General features: G+C 31.6%; 1 protein-coding gene across 1 annotated transcript; it reads left to right on the top strand.

The window, feature by feature from the left end:
• Positions 1 to 3116: 3116 nt before the first annotated feature.
• On the top strand, positions 3117 to 11257 carry LOC143062729 (uncharacterized). Its single transcript, XM_076234497.1, has 5 exons — positions 3117 to 3189; positions 5245 to 5439; positions 5859 to 5960; positions 9446 to 9563; positions 10372 to 11257. The coding sequence occupies exons 1-5, from the start codon at positions 3183 to 3185 to the stop codon at positions 10457 to 10459; spliced, it is 510 nt and encodes a 169-aa protein (XP_076090612.1). The 5' UTR covers positions 3117 to 3182; the 3' UTR covers positions 10460 to 11257.
• Positions 11258 to 12307: the final 1050 nt, after the last annotated feature.

The raw sequence follows: 12307 nt of genomic DNA, 5'->3' as shown, positions 1-12307 counted from the left end.
CAGATGTGATTGCCATTTTTACGGCTTCATGTACCTATCACAGTTCTCTTTACACCATAATCATTGTGATTATGGGAATAATTCTCTTTCATATTCTGACTTTTATACAAATCAAGTGATGAAGATAAACAGTGCTTCTATTTCCAAAGGTTTTGAAGAAACTGCTATGGAACAAAATAAAAATCAAAAGATGTAGTATGATTGTAATGAGACAACTCTCCATTAAGAGACCATACAATGTAAAGTATTTAGTAATAGGTACAGTCTTCGATAAAGAACTAAACCACTCTGCATATCATATTTGATTTTGCAAAAACCAAAAGTATGCTTATTTGTCGATTTTGTCACTATCAAGTATATACGTGCATGTACTAATGTATTCATGTGGTGTCCGTCCTCTAACTAAAGTTGACCTTGGAAAAATGATTCGAAATCCCCCCTTCCCCCCAAAAAATTAACTTAAATGGACAAGATCTATGGTCATGATGGTCATGCCAGTTGGGAGTCAAGAATATATTAGGTTAAGAAATGAGGATCTAATCAGTTTTTATAAGTCCGCAAACAATTTTTGGGACCGTATAAAGGTATGATGTCGTCATCGTTGTTGTCTGAAGACACATTGGTTTCCGAACAATAACGTTAGTTTAAATGAATGGATTTCTATGAAATTTAGTAAGAAGGTTCAATACCCCAAAAGGAAGGTTGGGATAAATTTGGGGATGCTGGTCCATGGAACACAACACATTGTCTTGAGGTGCTGTGCATATGTGCCAAATATCAAAAGATATTGTCACAGGGCAAACAGATCATGCTCCAGACACAAAAGTGTAAACAAAAATCATCTTTTTACTTTGAGGTCAAAGGTCAAAATACAGCAAAAAATGTATTGTAGGTATCTGTGGCATTGACTTATGATCTACATGCCAATTCAATAAGAATTTTCTTGCATCTTTCAACTAAGTACTTTCATGGTGAAAATTTTACAATAAAGGCCAACAGGAAATGTATAGTGTCCATTTTATGGTTGCTATGGCAGCCAAATGAACAAAGTGGCGAGTATACGACAACTTTTTTTCTTTATTTTTTTTCATAAAAAAATATCACTTAAACATGATATATACAATAAAGATGCAAAAGTTTATGGTATTTTGCAACTTAATCCATGTAATACCATTTTGGTTTGCCAAGGCATAATTTTCTCAATTTTACAATTTTCTCTATTTTTTGCTTTTGTTTACTAAATTGTTTGAAAAAAAGGAAAGAAGATACCAAAAATTGTATTTTCATAATTTTTTAAACCAGCATAGTACTAGACTTCCATATCAGTAATTAAGTCATAAGTGTTGTTTTCCTCTGGTGATGGATAACTGAAAACAGTTAAAAACAGGCTTTTCTCAATTTTCCTTATTTTACCATTTTTTTACCTTATTTTTGCAAAAAAATAAAAAAAGATACCAAAAATTTTATGTTCATTAGTTTTCACACCAAAATAGTACTAGACTTCCATATAGGTAGCTTAGTCATAAGTGTTGTTTTTCTCTGGTAATGAATAATTGAAAACAGTTAGAAACTGGGTTTTCTGAATTTTCTGAATTTTCCGTATTCATGGTATTTTAGCATTTTTTTGAAAACAAAAAAAAAAAGATAGAAACTGGCCTTTTCCCTATACATTTCAATGAAAATTCGCAGTTTGAGCGATTATATTGCATTGCATTTCATTAAAAAAAATGTCAAATTCACAAAAAAATTTTAAAAAAATTATATATTCCCAGTCAGTATGTTATACTGAAAGAGTAAGATATATGTTTGACCAAATTTATTTTTTTTATTTGATAAGTCCTGCCTGGTGCTCTCTGACATTGCCTCTTTAAAACAACCTAATCCATTGCTTTGTTTATTATACGATTGTATCTGTCTATTGAAAATCAACCAATAAAGGATTGAAAGATTTAAAGTACTTGGACCGAATCCTTACACTGACAGACACATGGTTAGGTTAACATTAACTCCAACGTAGAATTGTGCGTTTGACGTTATACAAGTGGTGTAAAATAATTTTGTCGTTGAAAGTATCAACAGAAAATAGTCTATAATCTAATATTTTAGGCATATTCTCTGCATAATCTAAATTAAGATTTCCCTTGTCCTTCTTGCAACTTGTCTAAATGCTTATAAAATAAAAATAAATAAAAACCACGTCATTATGAATCAAAGAAACACAAAAGGGCAAATAGACAAAACATTAGCAAATATAAAAATCAATACAGGCAACAGTAGTATACCGCTGTTCAAAACTCATAAATCTATGGACAAAAAACAAAATCGGGGTAACAAACTAAAACTGAGGGAAATGCATTAAATATCTGAGGAGAACAACGACACAACATTAAAATGTAACAACACAGATGTCAACCGATTTTTGGTGCAACCAGTAAACAAAAGTTGAGAATTCAGTAGTTTGTGCTTTTTCTCAGTAAACGATTGCTTTGTTTGTGTTTAGAAGGACCTGTCGGAATTTCAAGTCTTCTGTGCTCTTTAACTTCTTGCTATGCTTGGATTATTTTCCTTATTTGAGCATCGTTGATTAGTTTTTTTTTGTGGACGCGGAGCACGTCTTGCTTCCGTGGTTTGGTCTCGGTACCTGTGATAGTTTATTACGAATACATAATACACGGATACATAGCACAATCCTTTCTCAAAGTACTGCGAAAAAAAGGTTTATGGAAAGTAGTGCCATAACGAGCGTTTAAGTGCAAATTGTATTACATTTGGGATTGATTTTCTGGACATGAAAGCACGTAATATGTTAAACAGTATAAAGTTATAGATACCACATTTGTGACGCAAAACCATATTTTTAATCTAGTAATCTAGATATAAGAACATATGACATGAGTGCCAACGAGACAATTCTATATATAAAGTCACAATTTGTAAAAGTAAACCGTTATAAATAATACGGTCTTCTGCACAATAAGAACAATATATTTATCTAGAGCCAACAACATATCAGGTGATGGATATGTCCATATTACATTATCTTTTTATGATTTGTTCACTGCAAAGTACCTCTTTACGACTTGTTGAAGGATGATGACATACACTACATCATAACATATACATGTGATACATTAAAACAAAAACATTATTCAAATATTCCTAGATAAGTTATCCTCTTCAAAATGAAAGGTAAGATTGTCAACTGTTGTATAAAATATTTTGAAAAATAGACAAAAACTAGTTGTTTATAAATTAAGTATAAATAGTAGGATAGTGTGTAAGCTTGTTGACTTACTGCATCTTGTATCGTTTTTTTTTTAGTTCTTACTTTTTTCCGGAATTTCTTGATTTGTCCCTATTTTGTTTATATTATTTCACTTTTGTTATGAAATCTACTTTTTCATTACTAACGTGTGCCACACTTCTTGAGCAGGATATGACTACGTTTTCAAAACACACCTAAGATCACACCAAGTTTTGGTAGGGTTGCTAAGACTTCAATTTTGTTTAATAGTTTTTGTATTTTATTTTCTCTTTTATGCATTTAAAAAAGATATGTTGAATATCAAGTATATATACGCATTAAACACCTTTACACACTCATAAATGTTTGTCCTCTTTATTCTTTATATTACAATATAGCATTGTGCATAGACATTCAGTAGAATAATGTCAGAGAAAATTTATAGAAAACTATTTTAACTAGTACTCGTTTGAAGTAAGTTTATTTGTAGTCTTTGATGATGCTCACACGCAATTGTAATTATGTATTCTTAACTAATGATTATATTTTGTCTATGTATGCATACAAACATCCAGAGGGATAGTCAAACTTATAGATTGAAAATAAACTGATCACGCCATGGCTAAAAATAATAGTACAAAAAACACAACAAAGAAAACTAAAGACTAAGCATCACGAACCCCACCAAAAACTTGGGGTGATCTCAGGTGTTTCTCAAGGTGAGCAGATCCTGTCCCACATGTGGCACCCGTCGTGTTGCTTATGTTATTACAAATCCGGTAAATAGTCTAATTCAGTTGTTCACATTCTTGAAAAGGAAAGGGAATTGTAGTAACGACAAAAAGAACATATCCGATATCATCCGTGAAACGGTATTTCCATTATGGTCAACCTACTCGTGATGGCGTCCGTAAAATTTACAATATAGCACATGTAGTGGGATAAAAATTAAATTTATATAAAAAAAAATGGTATACCTATTTCCTTGTCTATGGCAAATACCATCAGGTACGGTCAAAACGTAAAAACATAATTAGTTTTATTTCTTATGCAGCAAAAATACTGCAATCTGATTGGTTAATTACCCCGGTGTAAATAACACCCCACCCTGGTTCACCCCGGGATTAATAAAATTTTGCCAAAAATTTCAGAATTTTTTATTTTTTTTTGCCAAGAAAAAAAATTTTTAAAAAATAAAAAAATAAATAATAATAATAATCAAAATAAAATGTTAAAAATTAAAAAAAAAAAAAAAAAAAATTCAAAAAATTTTAAATAAAAAATATTTAAAAAAAAATTTTTTCCGGAAAACTCAAAGAACACAAAATTTTTCTGATTTTTGTCCCAAAATTAAGTAAAAAGTATTTTACAATGCGCAGCAACATAGACATTGAAAAAAAAGTTACACTGTAAATTTTTCATTACCATTTTTTCAATTTTACATCCTGGTTTCAAAATGAGTTAAGGAAATGTTCATAAGAAATAAATTCGTTATCTTGGTGTAATCAGGAGTGTACGGAATTTTACACCGTTGTTGAAAATTCATACACCCATTCGGCTGCGCCTCAGGGTGTATGAATTTTCAACAACGGTGTAAAATTCTGTACACCCCTGATTACACCAAGATAACTAATAGTATACACCAGTTTTCGTAAGAACATCTCATGTTGTACATATGTTGGTACTATTTCAGTTTGATACTAGATACGTGTATATCAACGAAGATGATGTATGTTTCACTCAAAAACCTCGAAGATTCAACATTTCGGTTGAAATTAAATCACTCAATGTGTTAAATAATTTATAATGGTTATTACTAAAAACATTTAGCATGTCTGACTTCAAACATTGGAGAGGTAGAATACTTCTAGCATGTACTTGCAATAGCACGGTCCTAACTTATTGACGCCTCGTCAGTAGAATGAGCCAATCTTGTCTGAACTTGTAAGTTTTCGCAATACGTAGTTTTTGAAAACTGATACTTTCTTTTGCCAATAAAGGTTTATTATTTGTACTTTTGGCAATACTTTTTGTCGAAAGTGCAAATGGAACTATACGAGTCCTGACAAGACCTTATAAGAAGATACAAATGTGTCCAGATGGCCTTGTCCCAGATCAACTTTTCCCAGATCAAGATCGATTCACATGTAAACCTGGACCTGGGTCTGGTAAAAATGTTAAGTGCAAAACCTTTCGTAAGTATTTGATTTAGACGAATACCGTCATTATGAATTGAGGATTTCAACTTGAAAACTTAAATGTATAGTAAGGTGCAGACAGAAAATCCGAAACTTTAATTATTGAAATAAAGATTAAATGAAAGAAAATGTCTTTGTTCACCAGTCTTTAACTATTTGCAAAGTAATGATAGTGCTAATTAATATATATATAAGATATCCTGGTTATGTATATTGTGTTTACAATTTGATAAACGTCGATTTTTCTTAAAGCAAATACGATTTTGAAATGTTACAAATGTACGAGCATATAATGAATCAAGTGCATCTTGGATTTCAAATTTAGGTAAATATATAGATTCCTAATTTTTCAACATGTCTTTTTAACTTTGTGGCTCAGAACGTTATGCATTTATTTTTTACATTTGTTTTGAAAGCTTCACCGGTGGGCAGTTTTTTCCAGTGTCCTAAACATGGTTATTTTAGTGGATGGTTCCTACTAGGTTTGAAACGAATAATGAAATGTTGTAGAGAACCAGGTAAGTATATACACTGTATATGAATGGCATGGGATCACTCAAATAAAAATTGTGGGTCAGAAAGAGCAGATGTTGAAACAATAAACCAATCTTTGAAGAAGACAAATATATGTCTGTCATATTTTCTTTATATCAGACTGAATAAATCAAACATCATTTTTAGTAAAGTGAATTATAAATCAAATAGTCTTAAACCTTTTGTCTGTTTGTTTTGTTCACACATCGTTGTCAATTAAATGGAACTGTATACGACTGTCATACACGTAAGAGGTTTAGCTATCTTTAAAACCTGGTTTTATCCATTATACTTAAGAACATGCCTGTACCAAGTCAGGAATATGACAGTTATTATCCATTCGTTTGATGCGTTACAGCATTTGATTTTTCCATTTGACTAGGGACTTTCCGTTTTGAATTTTCCTCGGAGTTCAGTATTTTTGCGATTTTACTTTTTAAACACTTTCATTAAAAAGGCGAACATTTCACGATTAAACCACGTTACTATTTAGTGTTAAGATACCCAGACCCGTTTCAACCGAACTTTTTTAAATTGTTGTCAGCACGTAAAGTTACTGGAGGTGTTTATTTAACTAATCTACATATTCTTCTAAAACAAGACCGAGTGGATTACTCTCAGGGTAATGCAAAAACAATCATAAACTTAATTTGTCTCATTAGATTGATAATTATAGATCTCCAGTCTGTCTATCATACCAACTGTGGCCAATCTCATATGCATGGGACACATAAGGTAGGAGACTTTCCTCCTTTACCTGCACGAATGAATTATTATCATAATTGTTTTCTTCCGTCTATTGTACATTTTAGGAACGAGATCATAACATAAATTATACCTTCATTATTATATATCACTATTTTTTTTAAGAAAACTAAGATTGTCCTTAATACGCTAAAATCACAACTTACAGCAGTGGTCTGAGTGAACACTTTACAAAAAAATATTACCAACAGCTCCTGTTTGTAAATGCACATTGATTGAAATATCTGAACACATTTTATTGCGTTTTCCACATAACTAATTTCTTAGATAATTTATTTTGAGACACATCAGTCAAAAATACTAAACTTATTGTTAAGTATTTCTTTGATATTCGGCATTGAAAATACCACAATAAATTTTTGTTCGAGACTGAATTTCTTTCTACTATCAAGCAAACTATTATTTTGTTTATTTTCTTTGGTTACATTTGCTGAAATTAGACTCGGACTTATCTTGAACTGAATTTTAATGTGCTTATTGGTATGCGTTTACTTTTCTACATTGTCTAGAGGTATAGAGGGAGGGTTGAGATCTCATAAACATGTTTAACCCCGTCGCATTTTTGCGCCCGTCCCAAGTCAGGTGCCTCTGGCCTTTGTTAGTCTTGTATTGTTTGTATTGCAAGGCATTGGAAATACTTGTTATGATATAATAAATTCAGAAACAGAAATATTATTCTTTTAAACATAACGGTTGTGTTCTTACGCATAGTAACTTGGCTCGCACGAGCAAGTAAAACATTTTTTTTTAATCAAAGATATGGCATTAATTTACTATATTTTTATGGATTTCACAGGCCAAAGTTACATTTTTTTGTTTGCCAATAAATTACAGGGGGAGGCATTTCATTAGCTAAAACATAGTTTTACAAGTTAGGTGTGTACATGTGTTGGTACTAGGGTGGTAATAATCAAGTTAATCAAATTTTTAATGTGTAAAACACTGGAAGTGAAATGAATTTTCATTTGTTTACATTTTTTGTTGTACAAGTATTACGGCAGGGAATGTCTTTAATTTCTCATGGCTTACCTTCTTCATGTTACATATCATGTAATTCCCGTATTAAGGATCATTTCTTGTAACCAAATATTCATATTTAAACGTCTAATATGCCTGATATACATAGGAAAATACTTCAACTGCAATTGTTTATTTACGTAGACTTTGTCGTCTGCCATTTTGTGGGGACAGAAACATGGTCCCCTGGACAATTGATCTAATATCGTATTTTTAATACCAGAGATAAGATATTTTATAAGTTTACCCTGCCGTACACAAATATATTGTAAATATTTAGATGGTTGAAATGAACTATGTTATATGTTATTTACTAATTATGTACTAACGCAGATCGTCTGCTAAATCAATGCGCGCGCAGTGGTGTCCGATTGTTTATTTCAAGCTTCTGTATCGATATTTTAGATGCTATAGCTTTGTTTTGATATTTTATGTATAAGGACAATGTTCGGACAACTTAAGATGATATGTATATTATGTTTTTCATTATCTGAAATTTTTATAGTTCCGGCTTCCCGGAAAGGACAAGTTTCCATTGGATTAGTATGTCACGTGAAAATTACAATTTAGTATATAAACGCGCGAGCACTCAGCAATGGCAGATAGCCCAAAGTTTAGCTGGCGGCAAGTTCAAACCTTGGAAAACAAATAAAGCAAAAATAACCTTTAGGTGAGAATAAGGGATAACATAATGAAGTTTAATAATATTTAATTAGCCGTCTTTTGTACAGTAAGCTATCTCCTACCACGTCGGACACCACAAATATGTATTTAAAGATTTATGATTCAGTACACTGGAACGCAACTGTTTATTTATATAGTTTTAGGATGTTATAATGTTACATACTTTTAACAGTGAACAAATAAAAACTGTTAACATTGGAAAGATATCTTTACTTTATTGAACTTAGACACATACAAAAAGCACATGAATTTACACTGATGAAAACAATAGATGTTGGAGGATGCTCGTTCAAACATAAAAACTATGGAAAGCCGTTCGGAACAAAATTAGCTCAGTAACACTCGAATACAAGGGATTGCTCAATACATACATATTAAACATTCCGAACACCATACCTGACAAGTAATCTAGGAAGTTTAATACAAATATAGAGTTGCTACATGAGTCACATACTGTATGTAAGTGTTATTAAACTAAACTACCGAGTATAGGACAGGATGCTCTCGGGTGGCTTACAGTATTTTAGTTTCTTGTGTACAATTTGGAGTTTCGTATAGCTTTCATTATCACTGAAATAGTATATATTTGTTAAGGGGTCACCTGAAGGACTCCTCCAGGTGCGGGAAATTCTCGCTACATTAAAACCTGTTGGTGACCTTCTGCTGTTGTCTTTTCTATGGTCGGGTTGTTGTCTCTTTGACACATTCCCCATTTCCATTTTCAATTTTATCAAAACATGTTCGTTTTATTGGATAAACAAAACGTTATGAAAATATTACACCACACGCTGCAAAATAAATTAAAATGAAGTTTTAGAACTTTGTGTAGCTGGAAGCACTTTTATGGTTAAATGTAACTACGGAATGATGAGTTCAAAGTGTGTAACCTATTGTAGATAATGATAAAATGATTTAAAAAAGGGATACAGTTACAATTTAATTATGTCGAGAAAGTCAAGTACCGCATCGCTTGTTATGTTACACCCCACTTAACTCTCTTTAGGTATACAGTACTCCCTCAAGGATTGCCGACTTGATTATACTGACATGGTTCCACGAGGAAAGATTTTTAGAGTTGATAAAGGGAAGTTCATCACTACATCTTGGTCTCCTGATGGCGGGTTTGTATTTACGTTGTTACAGTTAGAAAAAGAAGGATAACTCTAGTTTGTCATGACTGTGATAAATAATAAATAAGTCATGGCTTTCTTCAGTTCCTTATGCTCTCTAATATATATAACATGTATAAACTGTATTATATAAGTTCGATCAGAGGTTTTAAATATGATCAAATAATGTAACCCTTGTTTAAACTTGGAAAAAAAATTGGTAATGTTTTACTTTGTTACCGATAGTTCTTTCTGTGCATATTTTTTTTCGATTACCAAAAAAAGAAGCTACTTCTCTTGTAACAACCTTCATTTGGTTTTAAAAGAACTTCACTTCTAAATACTAGTCTGGTGTACATCACCCCATGATGACGTTTTGAAATACATATTTAAGAACTAATATTTTTGCTAAAGTATGAAGATTACAAAAAGGCAAACCGCTGGAACACATGAATAATGAACACAAATGCATACTCCACACAACATAAAACCAAAACAGAAACAATCCTTCAATCCTATCAATCGTATCTTATCAATAACAAAAACGGTGACAAGTCCAATTTTAGAAACAATCTCTTTGGCGCTGTGATGGTGTGTTAAAAGTAAAAAAAAAAAGGATAAAGCCAATGAAAGTACGTCGGAGTGCTTCCAATAAAAAAACAATAAATGAGAAAGGCACTGAAAGTAAAGTTATTCTGGATCAAATTCACTAAATGGTCATAAATTTACGCACAAATGTATTTCAGGGGCAGATAACCGTCGTATTACTTTTCACAGTGTAATACATTTTTTTCTATTAGATCATGTTTTCTTTTTTCAGGGTAACTTGGTTCAACTATCAGTGTGCATACAATACTAGTCCTCCATTCACATATAAGGACTATTTCACACATGGTGGTAACTGGTAAATTGTGTGTCAATCTCAAAACTGATGACTAGTTTATAAAAGTTTCATATAAAAATGAACCCTGACTTTGTAATAACTTAAATACAATAGAACAATGTTAAGGAAAACGGTCCGATTCTTTAGTTACAGCTTTTCTATATTATGCATTGCAGGTACTGAATGAAAGTAATATTGACAGACCTTTTTGAGATAAAAAGAATGCCAATGTTTTCTACGCAAAATTCAATATGTTAAGATTAGTTTAAAAGAATATCTGTCAAAAAAATTGATTTTATATTCATTGATTTTGATCATGATGAATAACGAAAATGTATATTATAATTGTTTGAACTAAAAATATATATATTCATTTCGCCGCTGAAAGCAATATAAACATGATTAAAGCAGAAGCAAGACAATTGTATACTGAAACAAAACTTGAACATTGCGAAAAGATACACTTAAAAAATTAAACAAACCTTTATATAGACTTTTCCGGAAGGGAAACATTTGTCTGGTCTTCAATATTATAATTTCAAAACATATTCATGGGAAATGTAATCTATCATTTAAAAAAAAAAACGTGCGCCTCTTCAATTTTATTGTCGAAAGCGTTGATTCCATGAGGGAAATCTATAGTTCAAACTAGAAAACAAATCAGAAATATTTTAAGTATTAATTTAGTTGCTTACATAATTGAAGACAAATGCTTTATGATGACTATTAGCCATTTTATTGATTATCATTTTTAAGATGTCGATAGTAAATTTATACAAAATTGTTCTAAATATGACTTTACTGAATATAGTTATCAAAGGTACCAAGATTATTATTTAGTACACCAGACGCGCGTTTCGTCTACATAAGACTCACCAGTGACAGCCATATCAAAATATTTATAAAGCCAAACAAGTACAAAGTTGAAGAGCATCGAGGATCCAAAGTTAAAAAAAAATGTGCCAAATACGGCTAAGGTTATCTATGCCTGGGATAAGAAAACTTTTAGTTTTTCGAAGAATTCAAAGTTTTGTAAACAGGAAATTTATAAAAATGACCACATTATTGATATTCATGTCAACACCGAAGTGTTGACTACTGGGCTGGTGATACCCTCGGGGACGAAACGTCCTCCAGCAGTGGCATTGACCCAGTGGTGTAAATAGTTATCAAAGGTACCAGGATTATAATTTAGTACGCCAGACGCGCGTTTCGTCTCCATAAGACTCATCAGTGACGCTCATATCAAAATATTAATAAGCCAAACAAGTACAAAGTTGAAGAGCATTGAAGATCCAAAGTTAAAAAAAGTTCTGAAAAAACAAATTCTTTACGTTCGCAAAGGGATATATAAATACCCTGCCACGTCCGGGTTGTTTTTAGTGAAATGTTTTTTTTATTTGTATAGATCAGCTGAGTAAATCCCTTAGAACCAATATTGGTTGTTTTTGTTCTTATGTTGTACTGTTACACCACTGTTCGACTTCTAGATCTCTTTATTTTACTTCGAAGTTTAGAATCCACACGAAGTCTACATTAGGCGTACATGGAATAAGATTTCAGAGAAAATATCTAGGACCATAACAGTAACTTCATCCGATCACAGTTATATATTTAGCTCGACGGTGAATTATACAAAACAAAAAAAGAGTAATGAAATACTGAACTCACAGTTTATGACTAAACTCAGTAAAGACCCGTCGAAATTGCATTTAATTGATAAATTCAACACTTACCGTCATCTTGATTTCGTTAAATAATCAAGAATTTTCTCAAAATACTGCTGAAATTTACCCTAAGGAATTTACCTTAAATAAATCAAATTTATTCGGTAATAACTGTCCTTTCCTGGATTTAGATATTTCGGTTTTCA

This window comes from Mytilus galloprovincialis, chromosome 2, assembly GCF_965363235.1.
Source record: "Mytilus galloprovincialis chromosome 2, xbMytGall1.hap1.1, whole genome shotgun sequence".
NCBI classification, from domain to species: Eukaryota; Metazoa; Mollusca; class Bivalvia; order Mytilida; family Mytilidae; genus Mytilus; species Mytilus galloprovincialis.
Note: the sequence above shows the minus strand (reverse complement) of the source record. Positions and strands in the feature narration are given on the sequence as shown.

Excerpts from the sequence above, each read along its gene's own strand:
- LOC143062729 (XM_076234497.1), top strand. Across the intron at positions 5,961-9,445 it reads GAAATGTTGTAGAGAACCAG|GTATACAGTACTCCCTCAAG; the intron begins GTAAGTATATAC and ends AACTCTCTTTAG. Across the intron at positions 9,564-10,371 it reads TCTTGGTCTCCTGATGGCGG|GGTAACTTGGTTCAACTATC; the intron begins GTTTGTATTTAC and ends TTCTTTTTTCAG.